The sequence below is a fragment of the Tauraco erythrolophus genome, chromosome 27 (assembly GCF_009769465.1).
Source record: "Tauraco erythrolophus isolate bTauEry1 chromosome 27, bTauEry1.pri, whole genome shotgun sequence".
Classification (NCBI taxonomy): domain Eukaryota; kingdom Metazoa; phylum Chordata; class Aves; order Musophagiformes; family Musophagidae; genus Tauraco; species Tauraco erythrolophus.
In genome coordinates, this window is record NC_141491.1 from 4,400,106 (window position 1) to 4,420,830 (window position 20,725).

At 48.5% G+C, this 20,725-nt stretch overlaps 3 protein-coding genes across 8 annotated transcripts in view; 2 read left to right on the plus strand and 1 right to left on the minus strand.

The window, feature by feature from the left end:
• The window catches only part of ILRUN (inflammation and lipid regulator with UBA-like and NBR1-like domains), a 31,500-nt gene extending 21,065 nt beyond the window's left edge, over positions 1-10,435 (minus strand). For all 3 annotated transcript variants that reach the window (XR_015222895.1, XM_086627464.1, XM_086627462.1), the window contains exon 1: positions 10,266-10,435. Coding sequence is in view for 2 of the 3 variants with exons in the window: in XM_086627464.1 (XP_086483590.1) it covers positions 10,266-10,423 (158 nt within the window). In the remaining variant the exon portion in view is untranslated. The remainder of the gene's footprint in view (positions 1-10,265) is intronic.
• Positions 10,436-11,500: 1,065 nt separating this feature from the next.
• On the plus strand, positions 11,501-16,756 carry SNRPC (small nuclear ribonucleoprotein polypeptide C). 3 transcript variants are annotated; one of them, XM_086627212.1, is made up of 6 exons: positions 11,501-11,546; positions 11,835-11,877; positions 12,823-12,931; positions 14,285-14,377; positions 15,007-15,111; positions 16,350-16,756. In XM_086627212.1, exons 1-6 carry the CDS (start codon positions 11,539-11,541, stop codon positions 16,472-16,474), a joined length of 483 nt encoding a protein of 160 aa, XP_086483338.1. In that variant the 5' UTR covers positions 11,501-11,538; the 3' UTR covers positions 16,475-16,756. The 3 variants fall into 3 exon arrangements, with proteins under 3 accessions (XP_086483338.1, XP_086483339.1, XP_086483340.1); XM_086627213.1 differs by having other exon boundaries at positions 14,288-14,377; XM_086627214.1 differs by lacking the exon at positions 14,285-14,377.
• A 2,762-nt stretch (positions 16,757-19,518) lies between these two features.
• BLTP3A (bridge-like lipid transfer protein family member 3A) overlaps positions 19,519-20,725 on the plus strand; it is a 31,093-nt gene continuing 29,886 nt past the window's right edge. For both annotated transcript variants that reach the window (XM_086627449.1, XM_086627452.1), the window contains exon 1: positions 19,519-19,578. In XM_086627449.1, the coding sequence (XP_086483575.1) occupies positions 19,535-19,578 (44 nt within the window). In that variant the 5' untranslated portion in view covers positions 19,519-19,534. The remainder of the gene's footprint in view (positions 19,579-20,725) is intronic.

The following is a 20,725-nucleotide window of genomic DNA, read 5'->3' on the forward strand; positions in this document are numbered from 1 at the left end:
AGCTCTGGAGATGTCCCTTAACAACTCTTAAGTGTTTGCAAAGAGGTGGTTTATCTTGAGCCTTTCTTTCCCTTCCACGTTTTTTTCCCAGACAGCCTTTTGTTATGTTAAACCAATATATTCAGACAGTAATTACTCCCAATTAACTAGGTCACCACGCAGTACTCAAAAATAAAAGAAACTCTTCCAAACCAATTGACAAACTAGAGAACCCCTTATACAACCTAACTGTTGTGCAAACAAAAAGCAATATACAGGTAATTGGAATTTTTTTTTAATTAATTGAATCAGATTCTTTTTTTAGGAGAATGAAGAAACCGAAGCACCGAGGCTTACTCACTGTGGCCTTATGCAAAGCAGGGAATATGCACAATACCTAATAAAATATATTATTATTTATAAAATATATTACCAATAAAATACATTATGCTTTCAACATAGAGAAGTTAAACGTCTTGGAAGGAAAGCAATATAAACAGGTCGTCCTACCATGCGAGACAAGGGACACTAGAGTCCTGGCAAACAGATATCTCCGAAAGAGAGAGGGAAAGTGAATTGGAGGAATCGTCTACCATCCAGCAGCTGCAACCCTCCCACACACCTCTCCCACCAACCATCGTGCATGGCTGACACAAGGAATGGTATTCATTCTGGTTTTGCTTTCAATCCAGCAGCTTAAAGATCTGAACTCGAAAAAAATCCCTTATGATGTGCAGGTTGTCTAATGCATGTGGTGACACATAAGAATTCCACTCCAAAATAGCATTTACAGTAGAAAGTAACCACTTTAAAATTAAAATTCTAACTATAAATGTTACAGGAATCTAAGTTTTCATTTATTCTCAATTCTTTGATGACAGATCCAAAGAAAAAGATTTTAAAAGATTTATTTTTTAAAAAAAACCCAAACTCAATCAAAGCTTAAGCTCAAAATCCAGCATGTAAATTTTGCTCTTACTAGTCCTGCAGCCACACACCATCCATCACCAGCTAACAGGTGAAAGTTTCCAGTGCTCCGACTCTCCTGAGCTGCCAGAAGAAGCGAAGGCTTGGCTTCTCAGGGCAATACCGAGCTAGCCTTCGATTTCAAATTTCACACAGGATGTAGCCCAGAGATCATACACAGACCGTAAGTAGAGGACGTTTATTAAGTCAAGTAGAAAGCACTTTGACGAATGGTCACTTCGTTGTGCAGAGCAACTGGAATAAAACGAACGCCAAGTTACATTTCTCTCCCTCTGTGGAGGGAGGGAGAAGCCAGGCAAGTGTCCAAGCTGTAATGTATGTGCATTGTATGTCCTCACCGCTCACATGTGCAACATTTTGTCATGAGAAAAGCAACTCAGGTGTTGCTCGCCTAGAAATACGCAATGCAAAAACTGAGCAGTGAAATAAAAGTACAATAAAATCTCAAGAACATAATATGTTATATGGAACATCTTGTACTCTTTCCGTAACTGAATTCTCAACCTTTACAGACCTTTCTCTCGTTTTCCAAATGCAGTATGTAACCAGGCACCTTAATACCCCATAAGGTGCCTATTGTTAAAAACAGAAAGAAATGTGCAAGAAAAATAGTGCAGCAGATGGATAATTTCTCACTCCTAAATAATGGAACATCTCTACATGATACAGGTGGGAGAGACTAAAAATGTATGTGGAGGACATCCAAAGGAGGCAATCCTAAGTCCACTCTTTTTGTCTTAGTCTTTAGTATCTTCTTTGGATTTTATTTGCCCCAGCTATGAGGGAACTGGATTGATAACGCTACAGGCCAGGACATCTCAAACAGCTATCCCTATCGCTCTGCAAGTAGGAGACACCTGGTTCAAAGCCTTGGAGAAAGCTGAAAGGGGTGGGGGAAGAGATGTACTCATTACGCCACAGGGAAGCACTTCTACCTGGAGTTCTCAATTCAAACATTTTCAACAGAGATGACACCTGGCAATTAAGTGGAAAGTCTCAGGATGTTTTGAAGGACTAGAATTTTTATCAGTGAACAGCTTTCAATAGACATAATTTCAGAAAGTAAAATTTGTGTATCAGTTATCTTTATTCTTGACCTTCTTATACCACACCACGACGTTGGGAAACTACTTTAGAAGATGTTAGACGACCCAAAAGGACCACTGAGGGAAGCTGAAAGCTTTAAGCTGAGCTTACACAGCTGAAGGGGGGGGGAAAAAAGTAGGAGCTGGCTAGTTTGAAGCTTATGTATTTTCTCACATGAAGCCACAGAAAAACAATTCATTGTCTTAGCTGAAAACGGTCTGTTCCAAACACAAGCGGGGTGTTCCGGGAAGAAGATGGAACCTGCAGTGACTAGAAGCAATATTGTGCTCTCTGCAGGAGAGAAAGAAAAGGAAAGAAACCGGGAGGCCACAGCAGAGGCACACCATTTCAGTGCACCCAAACCACCAAAGGAAATCATTTTCCTTTAGCAGGCTTCTGTGCACACACAGTTCATCCGTCATCGCGGCGCGTGCGCTTGGCTGAGCGCTGTACCTTGCCAAAAACCAGCGAGCTGTCTCAACGACAGAATCAATACCACGGTGCTGCTACAAGCACACGTCCACGTGGCCATCCCCAGCAGCTGAACCCTCCCAAAGCAGGTGGTCAGGAGCTTTAAGTGTGGGGTAAAACATTTTGAGAATGTCACAGCAGGAGCTGCTCTCGACTTGCTGCCATTGAAAACAGGCAACAGCTCTTCCCAGTGGAAAAGTCATCGAGAGCTGTCAGTACACCAAAGATTCTGTAACTGCTAATTCCTCAGGATAAACTATGGCACCAATCTATGACTGTCTGCATTAAAGTAAAGGGGGATTAAGCTGCAGAAACTGTTTGAGAACAAGTTGAGGCATGTAAGGCAGTCCGGGGGGACTAAAGTGATATTGTACCCAACCCCTTCTGCTACAGTTGTCTGCTCACATTTCCATTTCGCATGCACCCAATTTTTAAATCTTTTGTAACCTGAAGTATAGCACGATTTAATTACAGTATATTCTATAGCTAAAAATACAATATATTTAAAGTCTAGCTTTCATTCAAAATAAACAGGTCAAATATTTGAGTTTTTCTGGAGGAGCAGTGTGTGTTTTTTTAACGCACTAAATAAAAGCTGTCCATGAAAACATTTTTCAATTGTTTAATTTTGTTATTTTTAGTAACATCATGGGACAGTTGTGGACACCAGCGATGCAATAGTCTGTAACAGTTCACATGTACTAAGATGACACCATTATGCTTTAAGTTAGCCACAACAGATGAAACAGTTTAAAAAAATCTTTTCTGCTTCCCAGCCACAGGGTATGAACGACACTATGCACACACTGCTTAGCAGCAGCCACAGCTCAGAGATCGCCAGTCTGTTCCAACATTTCGGTGACAGCACATCAAGAACTACCAGACCTGCTTCTGTGGTGTCTTTTCTGCCTGTCAGGACAGCAGTTCCTCAAATGTTTTAGAGTAAGAATGCCATCAAGTTTAAATCCGCATCTTCCCTACTACTCAACTTGATTCAAACCCAAATGATCTTTTCAGCAAAGTGCTTCAACCTTCTCACCACATTCACTTCAACTGGTCACCACCACCACAGTCACATTAAGACCTATATCACTTAAAACAACTCCTACGTACTGAGACACGTAAGAATACAGGACTGCTTTGGTTTTATCGCCCAACCTAGGAAGAAGAGAAGGAAAGTAATACGGCTTCTCAGCCGCCACTATCACTTCCCTAGCAGATGCCTGGATGAGCACTGAACTAATCCACACCCAAAGAAGTCTGCAGAGAAGAGGGAGGGTTGACTTGAAAGATCAGGTCTCAGGTTTCCTGCCTTCTCCACAACACGAGGGTTCCCCCCACTGCCCTCTCAAAAGGAAAGGAGGATCAAAACTAAGCCTCAGGTTTATACAGAGCAGAGGGAAAGTTTTCCTCCGATTTATCTGAACGTGGATTAGCAAAAGGGAAGTCACAGGAGTTCCACTGACCAAGACAAGGAGCAGACAAAACATGGACAGCAAGGGACCCTGGAGCTCTCCTAAGGTAAAGCACACACCACAACTCCCCCCTCACCATGGCATAATCATCTCTGTGACAATTCAACAAAGCCAACATGAACACGAAAAGGGTTTATACTCGTTAGCACAGGCAAAGAGAAGATCCTACTGTTTGTTTTATCCTGCCTTCCCTTTGACTTACCACACGTGGAGAAAGGAGGAAACTCAGTAAATGTAGCAAGACAGAACAGCTATTGAAAATCAGATGGAGTTCTCAGATAGCAGTTGATTAGTTTACTGGACATCAACAAAAACATTGCCTTCAAACAGGTGAGGAACCCAAATTAATTTGCTCACGCTTCAGTCAGGATTTCCAAATAAAAACTAGACAAGAAATCTTGATATAAGACCAGACAAGAGTAGACCTTTCTCCCACAACAGACATACAACAAATACAAAACTAACACCATATTAGATCTATAATCAGAATTACTTGGTCAGTAAAAGGAGAGATGCATATTTGCATCTAAAGGATGATCTATAACCAGTGTTTTGATTTAAGAGATCAGTTAGGCACTCGAGGGGTTGCTGGTGTTTAAGTAAGGGCTGGAATAAAAACACACGTATTTTAATGGCAGCAGTTTGTTGTAGTGAACCCCTCTACCAGGCTGATTACGCAGAGTCACGCTGTAATCAATAAAAATGGCTTTTGATGTAACCAGACAGTCAAAGGTCTCATGGTGCAGCTAAGGCTCCACGTTCCACCTCAGCATTCCTGACAGGTAATGCCTAAAAACTTCACAGCTGCACAGCCTGACTTTGCACATCCTTCTATGTGCAGAGAGCTTCTTTTGAAAAGCAGTCCAAAAATCTGCTAATGAAAGACATCTGCATGCTTTTTTTTTTTTAATTGCAGTTCTGCAAACACCTGCAAGGTTAAAAATCAAGACCAGGAGTGTTCCCCGTTGTGAGAAATGCATCATGTGTGAGTGAATCCTGCTGATTTGAGACTTATGTTAAATTCTGTATGTCCTGATGTCTTACTAAATACACTTCAAGTATTTCTCTGAACAGTACCTACACTCCAGCACTAACACCAAGTGTAAATAGATATGCTTTAATCCACAGATCCGAGTTTTACTTGAAGTAGCATCCCATCGGTTTTGCTAGAAAGCAAGCATTAAACACTTACACAAAGTCAGAGTAAAAGCAACAAAAACCCCTATTAGCTAAAGTATGTCTTTAGACTCCCAATCAAGTACATCCACTTCTGGGCAATACAGGTGGTTCATTTGATAGAAAGAATTTAAACAGCCCACCCACAGGGATAAAAACATGCATTTATAAGGCAATTTTAATTTTGTTGAAAGCCAATATTGTGTCTGTTCTCCAAGACCAATAAAACACTGGCACAGAAATGTTAGATACATTATCCTTGCTATGCTCAAAAATTTCAGATCTCTGGTGTAAAAGTCGTTACCACCACTAGCTAATTCCTACCTCACCTGGCTCCCCTCACTCATACATACAGAAATGCCCTACATCTTACACAATATAGAAGGAGGTTTTACAGCCAATTCCTGTAGTATTTTCAGAGGTAAACTTACAAATATTTTCTTGCGAAACCTCATCTTTAAAGTATTAAACCTTGATATAGCTACAAGTGCTGCTAAGTACATGAAAAAAATCAAGAGCCTCCAGAATAGATTTGACTATCTTACAAAAAATGACCTTAAAACCACCTTTTTCACCAGAAAGCTAGATCAAAAAAGTCTAAGGTTTGCAACAATAAAACTTTTCCTCACACACACACAACAGAAACCATCATTATCTGACACATTTCAATTAAATATCACACCTACTAGACTAATAAAAATTCAGCTCTCTAAACAAAAGATAAAAAGAAAATGTAAAGAAATATTACATGTGAATTATTGAAATATACATACATTAAATTAAGTCTTCCAGTTTAGGAATCCTGTCACAGCCAACTGTTGAAATATGGATTTTAAACCCAGCACCAACAGTTACCTGAAATCAAATTAATTCACTTTCTCATAGAATTAAAGAAGCTCCAAGCCTTACGCTGCAGCCTCTCATCCTCAAATTTGGTATACTCGCCAATTAAAAAAAATTAATTCCATTTCCTGGTCACAGTACAATTTCCATACCAACTTTAGAGGAATCTAATGACTTTTATGAATCAGGCCTTAACTGAGTGTCCACAAAAAAAATAAAATGCAAAGTTTCCTCTGCTCTTACATTTACACCAAGCCATGTTGCTGCAAACCAGTCAAGGCTACGCTGATACTGAAGAACTTTGGTTTTGCAAGTGTTTTTGTAAAGTCCAGTCTGCCCTGGTACCATCTATCCAGAGACCTACAACCCTTCTTCTCGTGTTAGGAAGCCTGTGAGTAGGTTATTTCGGCACAGAATCACCCAGCATCAACTGTCTGACCGGAACAATCCCTGTTTTTACAGCATTAACACACAGGGGTTTCAGGAGTTCCTTATGCAGGTAGATGTAGACATCCTGAGTCTAGACAAGTTCAGACACGCTCCTGGCCATACTGTCGCATAGCCCTGAAGAGCTGTAGACACCTGGAACTTAACTTTACCACAAAAAAATAATAAAAATCACTAGCATCCCACCGAGCCCCTTCCCTCGAACCTGCAGTGCTGGCCGTGCTTCAGTGTGCAGGCAGCCAGGCTCCTGCATTGCATAACATCTGGAGGGGGAGGGAGCAGCGAGAGTTAAGCATGCCATTTAATGGAGGGTGGATTTTGATCCTAGATGCAATGGCAGCAAAATGCCCTCCCAACAACGCTGCCTGGGTTTTCCTCCCGAGGAAGAAACCCTTCAGTGCCAAAACAGCTTTTGGAGAAGCTTGCTTTTGGTTTGAGGCCAAAAGCAAAAGCTGAACCTCTCCGTGAAGCCTGATAACTTCTATTGAAAAATAAATAAAGAAATAAAGAGTAAAACGGGACAATACGTGCTGCCATTAAAGAACATACAGCCGGGACGCTCAGAAAGGGCAAAGCTGGATTTATGTAGCAGAAAGAAGTTAGAATGTCCACAAACAGAACTCAGTGCATAATTAACAAGAGGCAGAACTCTAGGAAAGTGTTTAATAAATAACAGGGAAAAAGACAACTCAAAGTGTTTAACCTGTCTTTCTTGAAGATCAAGGAACAGTCTCAGAAACTTGGGATGCATATGTTCCACCTGAAGCATTTTTTTTTTTCACCATTGTTAATAAAACCAGCTGGCAGTTTCTTAGTACTCTGCCAAGTCTGCCGGAACTTCTAAAGTGCATTGGGCAATTCCAGGTAAACTGGAGAACTGAACAGAATTTTCAAGGCTACTTACAAGTACCTATATTGTTCCACAATTAACCACTCTTTTTTTTTTTTCCCCAAATTGGCTGAACAAGCTATTTAAAAATAATTCCTCTATCCCAGTAGAACTGCAAATTCACTTTATGTTAAATACAATTACTAAAGATACTATTGGAAATATTATTTCAAAACACATGACAGCTCAGATTATTCATTACACAACACGTGAACGGCATGCAACAGGGAAGCAACTTCAGGTCTGGAGACTACATAATTATCGCCAAAGAGCAGCTTGCCACACTCCAGAAAGAGTTCTACTGAAAATTATTTACGTCTTTATTAACCCCTACATGAACGTCGCTAAAAAGAACCCAGAGAAGAAGTGCACTTCTCCCACTCCTGCTGTGAGCTCCCTCACCATTTCCCAAAGCTGGACATTAATCCTGATGCAGAAACAGACCGAAGGGATGGACACTGCAGAAAAGTGCCACATCTGTGACCTGACGGTCTCGCCGAGACAAATTATTTGCAGATAAACTCGCGATTGAAGATTCTGACCCTAATTCTAGGCCACAAAACCCAAACCTAGTAGGCCACTGCCTAACATCACCTGAGGCAGCGTGGGTTACACAGGGCCCCTCGAGACAACAATAGCAAGGTGTTTCCAGGAAAGGGAAACGTGCCTGATGACAGCTTTTTGTAACGACTGAGAGCAAGGTCAGGGTATTTGGGCTGCTAGCCCAAAGGTCGAACTGGGAAGAGGTGGGAGGTGGAGAACGGGGCAGAAACCCAGCGGCAGAACTGCAAACTGTACAAAACCAGGCACAACGAATGATGCCACAGGTCAGGAAAGCAGCGCCCTGGCAAGAACACACGAGAAGAACGAGCGGCACCTGCCAGCACACCTAACTCAGCCCCGTGCTGTTGAAAGAATCAACTCTCACAGGCTTTAAGCCCACTCTCAGAGTAATTACACTACAGCCTGTGCTCATTTTCATTCACTCTTGTATACATAACACCAACTTAACAGATTTCCTTTTTACACGCCCCCATCCATCTACAAGGCTGATCAACTAATACTCAAAAAAAAATTCGGAAACTTGTGTTTTCAGAACCAAACTAGCCACTGATTTTGTGAAGTTCAGTTTTTCTTCAACTGTAATTGAAGTGTTTTTTTTTTTAAAAAAAAGCTATCGTTGTGAGATTTTACTTGAGATACTGTTACTTCAAAAAAGAAAGTAAATACTCCTGAAAGAGCTTTTTCAACACACACCAGAAATACTATGTATTTACTATGTTTTACATAGTATCTTCACGAGTAACTTTCAGGGTCAGCTCTGCTTTCTGCTCTCCCAAGGAACATCACAGAAAAAAACCCATCAGCATTATGCAGCAGTGCCAGTAGTTTTATTCATATCCTTAACACACAAATAAAATGCAAAAGCATCTTCTGCTCCGAACCGCTTCGCCCAAAGCAAACTCCTGAACTCCTTGAGAGAGACTTCCTTTTACATTGTATCAGCTTACAAAACACATGGTATTATTTGCTATTCCCTTACTCCCTCTGCAGATGCAGATTTGCCAATAAAATTCGATATCGAGCTGTAGAAGGAGGGAGAGAGGAAAGCAAACAGGTGACAAAGTCGCCTTATTACTGTTTATTCATTCAACAGTTCCACGCAAGTTTTTCCCCAACTGTTGATACCAAGACTTTATCTTGGATTTCGAGTTTTAAACCAGAGATTTCTGGATTTGATGTTACACCACTAAGAAAAAACAGCGACTACAACTTAGCTACGTAACCTTTGAAGCAGAAAACGCTTTGCATCCATCACAGCGAAGACAGCAAACCTAACAAGAGGGTCACGCTTTGGCGAGCGCCCCACAACAGCAGAGCTGTTGGGGATGGTTTAAAAGACGCGAGTGCAACAGCGAGTCAAACCCCACAATTCGGACAGCAACAATTTCACAACGTTCTTCCACAGTCACTGGCCTTACTGCACCACTAACACTACTGGTTTCTGGTTTTCACCATTCTAGTGCATATTTCCCACGCTTTTCTCGAACTGCAGCTTCTCTAGTAACTTGTACCTGCTTTTTTTTTTTTTTTTCTTTTTTTCCCTAGGGCAGTCACAGAGAGCCTTTATGGAGTCAAAACACACACCGAAAGCCAGAGCATTTAGAGAGAGACCCCGAGCCTGCAAGCAGACGCTAAGTTTTCACCAAACACCTAGGTAACTTTCACACGGACACCGTGGCAGCTTTAAGACTTCCCTACAGCCCTTCTGCCCCGGTTTTCCCTCCTTCCGAAGCCCGCTGTAGGGTCCAGGGCACCAGAACCCAGCCCCGAGCTCAGCTCATCCCGCCGTTCCGCCGGATCACATGCTCCCCTCCCCACCAATTAGTCACTCGTTAACGGCTTCGCAGCCCTTTGACCGCCGAAAACCACCACCCCGAGCTGGGGACGAACCCCGGCGCCTCCTCGGCCCCGTCCCGCTCCTCTCCTCCCCCGCGCTGCCATCACCGCTCCCTGCCCGCCGCGCCGGCGGCCAACCGTCAGTCCGCCCCGCCGCCACCGACCGCGGGGAGGGGAAAGGGGGGGCCCGCAGCAAACATCGCCTCGCCCCCCCCGGCAGCTCCCCTCCCTCCCTCCCTCCCCGCTCCCGGCGGGGCCCCGCGGGTGGCGGGACGGGCCCGCCGCCCCCTGAGGCGGCTCAGAGCGCGGGGGAAGGCGGCGGGCCCGGCTGGGCGTGCGGCCTCCCGAGGCTGCCCTCAGCCTCCGCGGGGCGGGCGGCCTCCCGCCCTTCCCCTCCGCCGCCTCAGGGCCAGCGGCCTCCCGCCGCTCCCCTCCGCCGCTTCACCCCCCACCGAGGCCCCGCGACCCCACAGGGCCGCCCGCCCAGCTCCCCCCGCCGCGGCCCCCCGCACCAGTTGGTCATGTCGAGGAAGAAGGCGCAGCCGGCGGGGCTGAGCTGGAAGCCGAGGAGCCGCTGGAACTCGCCGATCAGCACGTCCTTGTCGGTGGTGCCCAGGCAGCTGAACTTCTGCATCAGCTCCGCGTCCAGGTCCACGTCCATGCCCTCCATGGCCGCTCGCGGTGCCCGCCGCCCCGGGGCCGCCGCCGCCGCCGCCTCAGCGCCGCATGGGGGCGAGGGGGGAGCGCGGGCACGGCGGGGGGCGGGCGGGGGGGGGCGGGCGAGGGAGGGGGGACGGGAGGGGGGGTCGCGGGCGACGCCAACCGCTGCCCGGCGCTGCGCAAGCGCCGCTCCGCCTCGCGTGACGCGCGCGCGCCCTATGACGCCGCCGCGCCTGGCGCCAGCGCCGTGGCGTCACCCCGCGCGCGGCGTGGGAGGAGGGAGGGGAGGGGCGGAGCTCCGCGCGCGCGCGCTAACGGGGAGGACGCGCGTGTTACGTCACGGGGGAGGGCGGGGGGCGGATTTGCGCCCCGCCCCGCCGCGCGCTTCCATAGATGGAGGCGGCGCGCGCGCGCGTTTGCGTATGCAAATCAGCGGGCGCTGTGACGTCACGCGGCGCGAGGCAAACGAGGCGGCGGGGGTGGGGGGCGCTTCGCCGGTTTGGGCTTTTTCCCCGCAAAATGACGCTTTTCCCCGGAATTTCCAGCCCCGCGAGGCCCGGCGGCGCCGCGGCCGGTAGCACGGATCGTTTCCCGCGAAGACAACAAAACGTCCCGGTTCCAGCGGCGGGCGGGACGCGGGCTGCCGCCCGCTGTACGTTATCGCTCCTGACGTCAATAAACTGGTGTTTAACGCAAACCTGCGCTACGGGAAGGTTTTTCCCTCTGAAGCACGGCCCCGGGCCGGGCGGCCGCCTCCCGCCGCGGCGGGCGCCCAGCGAACAGCCACGGGGCTGCGGCGGCGGCGGGCCCCGCTCTACGCGGAGCAGCGACCAGAACGGGCTGCGCCGGGGGGCGGGCATCGCGGTACCCGGCCGCGAGGGAGGCGTGCAGGGGGAACGACTGTGGCGTGACCGGAGAACGGACTGAGGCGAGCGGCGGACTTTTCCCCTGGGAGGCGGGAAAAGCGAAGCCCGACCCTCCGCCTCTTCCGACCCTCACCGGCCGCCGTACAGCCCGCCCTGCGCCGCCGTTCAACAGGAGCCGCCGGAAGTCGAGGGGCCGAAGGTGTCGCTGCGTGAGTGCGTCACTTCCTGGCGGCGCCGGTGGCGGGGCGCGGGGAGCACCATGCCCAAGTGAGCGCGGCTGCGGCGGGTCCCGGGGCGGCGGGCGGGGCCGGGGGTTACGGCCTGGGGCTGAGCGGGGGGCTGGGGCCCGCCGGGGAGCGGGCCCGTTCGCCCCCGGGCGGGTTCGGTGACCCCGGCGGGCCGTTTGCGGTGCAGAAGGGTGCGGGGTGTCTGGGGGGGCTGGAGCGGCGGCAGCCCCCTTCCCCCGGCCGCCCCCGCGGAGCCGCTGCGAGGGGGCGAGTTTTAACGCTTCCAGTGCGAAGGGATGTCTTCATAACGCGAGTTTTCCCTGTTCAGGTTTTATTGCGATTACTGCGACACGTACCTCACCCACGACTCGGTGAGTACTGAATCTTCTGCCTCGATTCCTCGTCTGTAGCAAGCACGTTAAAATAAAGCCTGTATAGGCTGAAGCTGGGTTACTTAGAATTATGGAATGGTTTGGGTCGGAAGGGACCTCACAGACCATCCAGTTCCAACCCCCCTGCCACGGGCAGGGACACCCTCCACTACACCAGGTTGCCCAAAGCCTCATCCAACCTGGCCTTGAACACTGCCAGGGATGGGGCATCCACAGCTTCTCTGGGCAACCTGTGCCAGTGCCTCACCACCCTCAGAGGGAAGAATTTCTTCCTTAGATCCAATCTAAATCTCCCCTTTTGCAGTTTAAAGCCATTGCCCCGTGTCCTGTCACTACACACCCTTGTCCAAAGCCCCTCTCCAGCTTTCTTGTAGCCCCTTTAAGTACTGGAAAGCTGCTGGAAGGTCTCCCCGGAGCTTTCTCTTCTCCAGGCTGAACAGCCCCAACTCTCTCAGCCTGTCTCCATACAGAGGTGTTCCAGCCCTCAGACCGTCTTTGTGGCCTCCTCTGGACCCGCTCCAGCAGCTCCATGTCCTTCTTGTGTTGGGGAAATACTTACTTACTTGAAATATTATTTTTTACTTCTTTCTTGTCCTACTTCTTTGCAAAAAAAAGAATGAGAACAGGAGGAATTGGAGTGTTCAGCAACCAGCGTGCACAGCTGGCTGTGGGTGTTGTGGGGAGTTAGTAGGTGGCAGCTGTTGGGTGTCAGGGCAGTCTCTCCTACTTAAAACCAAGTCTCAGCACTTCCAGTTTGTATGTAAAGGTTTGGCACGTTACCTGCCCTCTGACTGGGTGCAGAAACCAGCCTGGTTTATACTGCTAAATTGCGTGTGTTTAAAATTATACAACAGTTCCCAGCAAGCTTTGGTTTTATGTGAATGTGATGTTATATAAGTTTTGGGTTTACTTGCTCTTTCTCAGCCCTCTGTGAGAAAAACCCACTGCAGTGGCCGAAAACACAAGGAGAATGTGAAAGACTACTATCAAAAATGGATGGAGGAACAAGCTCAGAGCCTGATTGACAAAACAAGTAAGGCTAATCCTTCTGTGACCCTGGATTGCTTTCCTGTTACTTCCCCTGTCTTTCCTCTTGCTGCTTTTCTTCCATGTTAGTTCTTCCTCGTTTCCCTGGTGAGTCTTTGCTCTGCGAATCAGGAGCAAAAACTTCACTTAGAATCTGAATCTTGGACTTGTCAGTGTGGGCTTCCACGTAAGAGACCGAGGGCTCTGCCTGAGGGATCGTTGCGAGGAGACTGTGGTTGAGAGGGTTGTAGGTACAACCACCTGCTAGTAACGTTGTACAAGGTCGCATAACATCTTTGGTTTTTGGTAGTAGCACGTTTATTGTGAAGAGCATGAATAAGAAATCCAAAAGATAGGTAATGGACATTAAAATGTATGTATTTTTCCATTTAAAAAAAAATGCTGTACTTGCTTGCCCCTAGTTCTCTAAGGATACTGATTTTTTTTTTTTGTCTCTTGCTATTAAAGGCTTGAATAAAGTGTTTCCACTGTCAGTTTATAGGGTTCTTTTCCTCTCACTTGTCCTCTGAATAAGGGTTCTTTTCTCGGTCAAAAGAAATACAAATGCCAGATTAACACTGTGGCAACTTTCTTTAGATCGTAGAATATCTCAAGTTGAAAGGGGCCCATAAAAATCAGAGTCCAACTCCCTGCTCCTTGCAGGAGTAGCTAAAACTCAACCATATGACTAGGAGCATCGTCCAGATGCTCCTTGAACTTTGAGAGGTTTGGTTCTGCGACCGCTTCCCTGGGGAGCCTGTTCCAGTGACCGACCAGCCTCTCAGTGAAGAGCCTTTTCCTGATGCTCAGTCTGAACTTCCCCTGACACAGCTCCCCTCCATTTCCTCACGTCCCTTTTCCTTGAGATGCTTCCAACTTTCTTTTGCCTTCCTGCCAGTCCATTCCAGTCTTTTGAATTTCTTTTCTTCCCTTCCACGAGATGTTTTTCATTTTTTGTCACCTGCCTAAATCATTACCTTATTTCCATTCTCAACACAGCATGTCTTTACCCAGTGATCCCAGGTGGAAGCTGCCGCTGCGAATCATGTGATGCATTTTCTCTACCATCCACCTTCCTGTTAGGTGTGTGAAATTCATCAAGGAGCTCTCTAGTCTCAGCTGGAGTAATTAATGTAATAATTGTCTTCAAGAATATCAGGTGCTTCCACCATGACCAGCAGCATAAACCAGGGATTTGTTCCAGAGTTAGAACAACCAAGCACGCAGCATGACGTGGAGTGTGCTCTGACCGCGTGGCATGAGACGGAAGATGTCTGCAGGAGCTTCCTCAGCCTAGTAACTGGTTTCTCTCCTGGGATTCTTTCTTTCCTTTTGTTTTTTTTTCTTTTCCCCCCCAATGTAGCGGCTGCATTTCAGCAAGGGAAAATTCCACCTACACCGTTCTCGGCACCGCCTCCCGCTGGAGCCATGATACCACCTCCTCCCAGCATCCGTAAGTCTGAACGGGACAGTTTTTGACTGGGATGGCAGCCCTCTAGCTGTGTTGCATGTTTCCCTGGACTTGTAAAGAAAAGTCCTTTTAGCTTGATATGGAGCTAAGACATTTTGAGCTTGTGAATGCCAAAATGTAAGAGTGTGCTTTGTAAAAGTGTTTCAGCAACCATCTTCATCTTTAATTTGTCTTGTTTTAGTAATGTTGAGTATGTTAATAGACACGTCTGCCTCTTCATTGCTTGGTAGCTGGCGTGTAACTAGCTTCATTAGAGCTTCCAGCACGGAGTTTTGTTTTGTTTTGATAGCGTAGGATTGAGAACCTTCCTTTGCACCTCAGCTTGCAAACGGCTGAGATGCCTTTCTGCTTCGAGTCCTGCTCTTCGAAGTGGTAGCTGTCTGCTTCAGGTATGCAAAGGTGGAAATAAGAGCTAGTGTGTTCTTCCTCTGGCTCGCTTTTTGGCACCTGAAGTCAGAGTTGAAACGGAAAGTGAAGGCAGGCAGTTGCAGAACAGTTTAAGACACCTTAATCACCAAAACGTCCTGTGAAGTTTAGGACTGCTTTGCGTTGCGTGTTTTTGATGGATGTGAAAGCAGCCAGATGCCTAACCGGTTTGTTTGTCTGCTCAGCTGGCCCCCCGCGGCCTGGCATGATGCCAGCCCCTCACATGGGTGGACCGCCAATGATGCCAATGATGGGCCCACCCCCACCAGGAATGATGCCGGTTGGACCCGGTAAGTCTGGGAACAGGTAAATCTCCGTAACTCCGATGCTGCGTGGTCTGGTTTGCAGTTGTGTTTTCTGCCTTACTGGGCAATGCAGAGTTGTGACAGGAGCTCGGCAGGAAACACGAAGCAGTGGCACGACGTGGGTGCCTGCTGTAGTGATGTACTCTGGTTTGTAGCTTCCATCACTTCAGACATCGAACCAGATCGATGGGCAGCCCCTGGTGCCAAGCTGTGGGAGTATTTCAGTTTTGCTGATTCAGTGTCCTCTGCGTGGTGAGACGTAGAATGGTCTTACACCTGCTGACTAAAGTTTCTTTACTACTTGTTGAGAGTTACTAGTCCCTCTGTCCATCTGAAATGATCGCTCTGGTAAATGACAGCTTTCCTACCTCTAGTCTTAGTGGTGAGGTCTGTGTTTGTAGTGCTTACATTTTTGCACGAGGGGTACATTTCTGCAATAAATGAATTTTATTATGTAAAACGTCTTAAGATAATGCGCTTCGGGCAAACGATGTGCCTTTAAAAGTTGTTTTTCCAAACTGTAAAGGCAAACTAAAATGTCTTTTATCCATTCTGCTTTCGAGCTTACTGGCATTTGAAGGATTCTCAGAGGGCATCTTACTGAAGCAGTTACTGGAACAAATCTAAAGGAATACACACATGCACGCTAAAAGTAGTGAAGTGTCTTTGCAATTATTGTCTGGGTGGTAGAAACTGGCCTTTAAGTGTTTTTTTTAAAGGTACAAAATAAGTGCATAATCTGTGATGGGAGGCAGCGTAGTGGCTGCCTGAAAATAAATGGAAAAGCTGGATGGAAACCATAATTTCAATGCTTTTTAGTAGAGCACCTGCTTTTCTTTGGTAATGCTGTTACTCAGCAGTGAGAAGTACAGCAGCCTTTTTTCAAACACACTTAACTGGAGGGTTTCATGCTTTTTTCCAAATGAACTTTCCAATTCTGTAATTAAGCTAGTGTCTCTTTTGAGTGGTTCGAAATAATTTTATCAGTGAAAATTGTCAAAAGTGGATTTATGACCTGGGAACTTGGTTCTTCCTCTACTAATTGCCAATATCCTTCAGGGAAACGTTAATCCCTCTCAGCCAGCTTCCCGATCAACACTTCTGCACTTGGAGAATTAAAGTTCCGGGGAGGGGTGGGGAAGAGAACCCGCACTCTATTGATGTGACTCTGCAGTTGTGACCTCCCAGAGCTCTTCTCTAACCTCCTCTCTTTCCCCTTGTAGCTCCAGGGATGAGGCCACCAATGGGAGGACACATGCCGATGATGCCAGGGCCCCCAATGATGAGACCACCCTCCAGACCCATGATGGTGCCAACCAGGCCAGGAATGACCCGTCCAGACAGATAAAGGTGGAAACAGAGCTGCCTTTTCTTTTCCATGTTACGATCTTCCATATGACAAAATGCCATAGACCTGTATCCCTAGGATTTTGTATTAAAACAGTGTGCAGAGCAAATCTGCTGTTGCTTCGAGTTGCAGATGGTTTGATCTACATGCACACTGGACTGATGCTTTTGTACCTGATCTGGGCTGGTTTTTGTGGGTTTTTTTGTTTGGTTGTTTTTTCCCCCCCCCATTGAATCGTAAAACACAACAATAAAACACTGATTCTGGTTTACGTACGGAGAATCCGAGCCTTGCTCCGTGTGTGGTTTTTCTGCCTGGCAGAAAGAGATGTCAGTTTTCTTTGTTCCCTCTCTACCTGTCTTGCACAGAATTTTTCAGGTTTTTTTCTCTTCAGTCCTTAGGTAATCTCTTTTTCATGTCTTAACAACCAAGAGATGTATTACTCTCTGCATTTTGAATTCTTGTTTCAAAACAAGCATGTGTGGTTTTAATTAAAACCAAAACAGGTGACATCAGAAAAGACTGCGGTGATACCGTTAACTGAGGAGACTGCAGCATTAAGTGACTTCAGTAGCACAAAATAGGATTAATTTAATAAAATGTTGGTTCTCTACTGAGGGCAGCAAAGAGATACTGTTAAAAGGCTACTTCTGATAGTAATTGTTTTAATGCGGTCAAACATATTTCTGCTTTTCTATTGCTACTGGGGTGTTCGTGTGGACACATTTCATGATGTTGTTGGAGTTGTTGAGTCAGTAGTTATTAGTTCTCTTCTTAGCATAAAGGGATGTGTTGTTGCAGACCTGTCCCAGGCCCTTCAGCTTATTAAAGGGATTTTGCTTTTGATGAGCTGTATGTAACACAGGAGCACGTTCCAACTGAATTAAAAGAATTCATTCTGTTTGCATAACCGGCGGCTCTGCGCGTGTCGGTTGTCGTCTGTTTCAGTCTCCAGAACTGTCCAACGCATTCTTGATTGATTTGCATCTAATATGAAAGCGTGGGAGCGATTTGCATCTTACCAGAAGGTGTTTCGTTAGTGGAACTGTGAGGGCTCCTTTTCCCACTTGCTCTCTGCTATGGGACAGGACAGGTCAATCATTTAGAGGAGATTATATTTTTAGGAGCTTGTGTACCTTCAGCAGTCTCCTGTGAAGAATGTGGTGTAGTCGGGACATCAAGTATTTAATAGCTCAGTAATTAATAGTGATGTTCAACAAACATTGAGACAAAGCAAGAGCTACGAGGATGTTTCTACAATAAACCATACTGGGGTAGACGTCTGCAGCACACAGCACAGAATCCCAGAATGTCAGGGATTGAAAGGGACCTCAAAGGATCATCTAGTTCAATCCCCCTGCCGGAGCAGGACCACCTAGATCAGATCGCACCAGGATGCGTCCAGGCGGGTTTTGAACATCTCCAGAGAAGGAGACTCCACAACCTCTCTGGGCAGCCTGTTCCAGCGTTCTGTTACCCTTACTGGGAAGAAGTTCTTCCTCATATTTAAGTGGGACCTCCTATGTTCCAGCTTAAATCCATTTCCCCCTTGTCCTATCATTGGATGCCGCTGAGAAGAGCCTGGCTCCATCCTCATGGCAGTCACCCTTTCCATATTTATAAACATTAATGAGGTCCCCCCTCAGTCTCCTCTTCTCCAAGCTAAAGAGACCCAGCTCCCTCAGCCTTTCCTCAGAAGGGAGATGCTCCACTCCCTTCATCATCTTTGTGGCCCTGCGCTGGACTCTTGCAAGCAGTTCCTTGTCTTTGAACTGAGGGGCTGGACCAGCACTGAGGTGCTGCAGCACCAGTATGGGGCATCCTGCGGCTCTGGAGCTTCCAGTGTCCGGCAGCAGAGGGATTGTAGTGCAGCTCTGTATACCACGGCAGGTTCTGCAAGTGTCAGAGACCAGAGCAGTTTGCAAGGAGCTGAAATGATTGTACCAGTGTGTATCTTGGAAGGTGAATGTGCTGACCGGGGACGTGTCTCCCTGATCAATACTCAAAGTGTTTTTCAGCTTTACATTGAAGCTGGGTTGCTTTTACATCAAACATCCAATGCTCACCATCATCAATGCGTATTAATGACTTCCTCCTGGGGAAAACAAGAGGCAGGAATTAGTGATCAGCACTGGGCTTTGACAAAAGTTCAAGGCTTGTGTGCCATTTGAGTTCCCCACCTACTGTCAGATGAAAACAGAACGTACTCAGTAAAAAGCACGTGGTTTTCTTGTCGTGGAGCTGCTAAAGGTGTGACTGATCAGCAAAGGCCCCAGCGGGTGTGCCATTCTTGCAGAACCACCTAACCATTTATGCCAGGCTTCCCTGGGTGGGCACAGCCTGGAAAGGAAAATGCTCCTTGGAAAACCACGCTGAAATGTGTCACTGTATGAAACGGTCTAACTAATTTTCATCCATAGAATCACGGAACGGTTTGGGTTGGAAGGGACCTCAAAGATCATCTAGTTCCAACCCCCCTGCCATGGGCAGGGACACCCTCCACTACACCAGGTTGCCCAAAGCCTCATCCAACCCTCATCCATCAAAGGGTTACAGTGCGGGCATAAACAAGGGAGCACAGAAGCTGCTTGGGATGAAGATTGTTTTTTTTTCATTCAAGCAGCCTCATTCGTTACGTCTTTTTATATTTAACCTTTTATTTTTGTAGTGTGAGCACCTCTAAAAAAAAACTTCTTGTTGGCTGACCTGGGAGGGAGCTGCACAAGGAGGAGGTGTGAAACTCGGCTGCTTTGTCCCCTGTGGATGTTCGCCCGCGGCTCCGGGAGTTGGGAACTAATCAACGGAATTAAAGCTGCCGAAAATCGCTGCCCCCCCTCCCTTCCAGGCTTCCCCCGGCGCTGCTTTTCGTTCGGCGCGCCCCGCGGGGGAGGGACGAGCCGGGCTCAGCCCCGCCGGTGGCGGGGGGGCGGGGGGAGGCTGCGGCGGTCCCGGGGGCCGCCGGGGGGCGCGCCGGGGCGGCGGGGCGGGGCGGGAGGCGGCGGCGGCGGCGGCGCGGTGGGGTCCCGCCGCCCGCGGCGGTGAGCGCCGCCGCCCCGCGGCATGGCCGGCATCATCAAGAAGCAGATCCTGAAGCACCTCTCCCGGTGAGGCGCCCGCGCCCGGTCCGGGTCCTTCATCTCCTCCTCCTCCTCCTCCTCCTCCCCGGGGGGCTGCGGGGAGGGGGAGGGAGGGCCTGAGGCGGCGCGGTGGGTGAGGGCGCCGGGCCTGAGGGGCTGCTGAGGGGTTTGGGGGCCGGGGGGCGTGCGGGGCTCGGCCGGCAGCCGCACCGCGGAGCTGCCGGGCCCGGGCAGGGCCTGGGGACCGCTGGCTCTGAAGGCCGGGGGCTGTGGAGCCGCTGGGCCCGGGGGGGTGGGCGGTCTCTGCGGGGCCCGGGGAGGGTCTGCGGACCGGGGAAGCGAGGGCCCAGGAGGAGCGAGCCCGGCTCGCCGTGAGCGGGCCCCGCCGCCCTCCCCTCCGGGCCGCGTCCTGCCGAGGTCCGGCCCCTCAGACCCCCGGGTCGGTGCCCTCGGTGTGCGGGAGCCGAGGTGGCGGTTTCCAGCCCGGCCCGGCTCCTTGGCACCGACGGCGCAGGGAAGCGGCCGGGTGTGTGTTCCTGGGGGGTTTGCTGACCCCTCGGGATAGCCGTGCGCCTGGGCTGCTTCCAGCAGCAGCTCCTGCTTGGCTGGGGGTGGGAAAAGGGGGATAAAAGCTCAAGAGGTGAGAACATAAACAGCGAAAGGTACCGGGAAGGAACGCTGTGGTACCTGGGGCACGTAGCACACGCTCAGGCACTCGGTTGTCGTTTTTGTTGGTGTTTTGTCATTTTCAGTGAAGCTCGTGGAAAGGCACTAAAAGGTGGGTTGAGGAAGACCATGGTCTGGTGTTTGCCGTGTTAGACTGCGAGTCAGTAAATATGGCTTCAGCTGTGGCTCTGCCACTGACTGGGGGATTGACCTTGGGCGAGTCGTGGTGCCTCAGTTTCCCTCTTTTGAAAGAAGAGCGCTGCATGAGAGCTGGTGGTTCTTGTGTTTATCTCGTGGCTGCAGGCACATCCTCCCTCTGCGCTGCTGAAAGATCAGAATAACATGATGAAATAAAAAGGTGGCGTACTCGGAGGGTACTGGTGAAGCCACAGCCTTGCACAGTGTTTTTCTTCTTTGTGCTTTATGAGCTGCAGACGATCAAGCCCTTTCCATTTTTACTGGTGGAGAAGCTCAGATACAAAGCGAGGGGCTTGAAGTGACTTGTGTG

What these genes read in the sequence shown, in the direction of transcription:
- SNRPC (XM_086627212.1), top strand. An exon ending in CGTACCTCACCCACGACTCG is followed by an intron (nt 11,878 to 12,822) that starts GTGAGTACTGAA and finishes GCTCTTTCTCAG; the next exon opens with CCCTCTGTGAGAAAAACCCA. An exon ending in ACCACCTCCTCCCAGCATCC is followed by an intron (nt 14,378 to 15,006) that starts GTAAGTCTGAAC and finishes TTGTCTGCTCAG; the next exon opens with CTGGCCCCCCGCGGCCTGGC.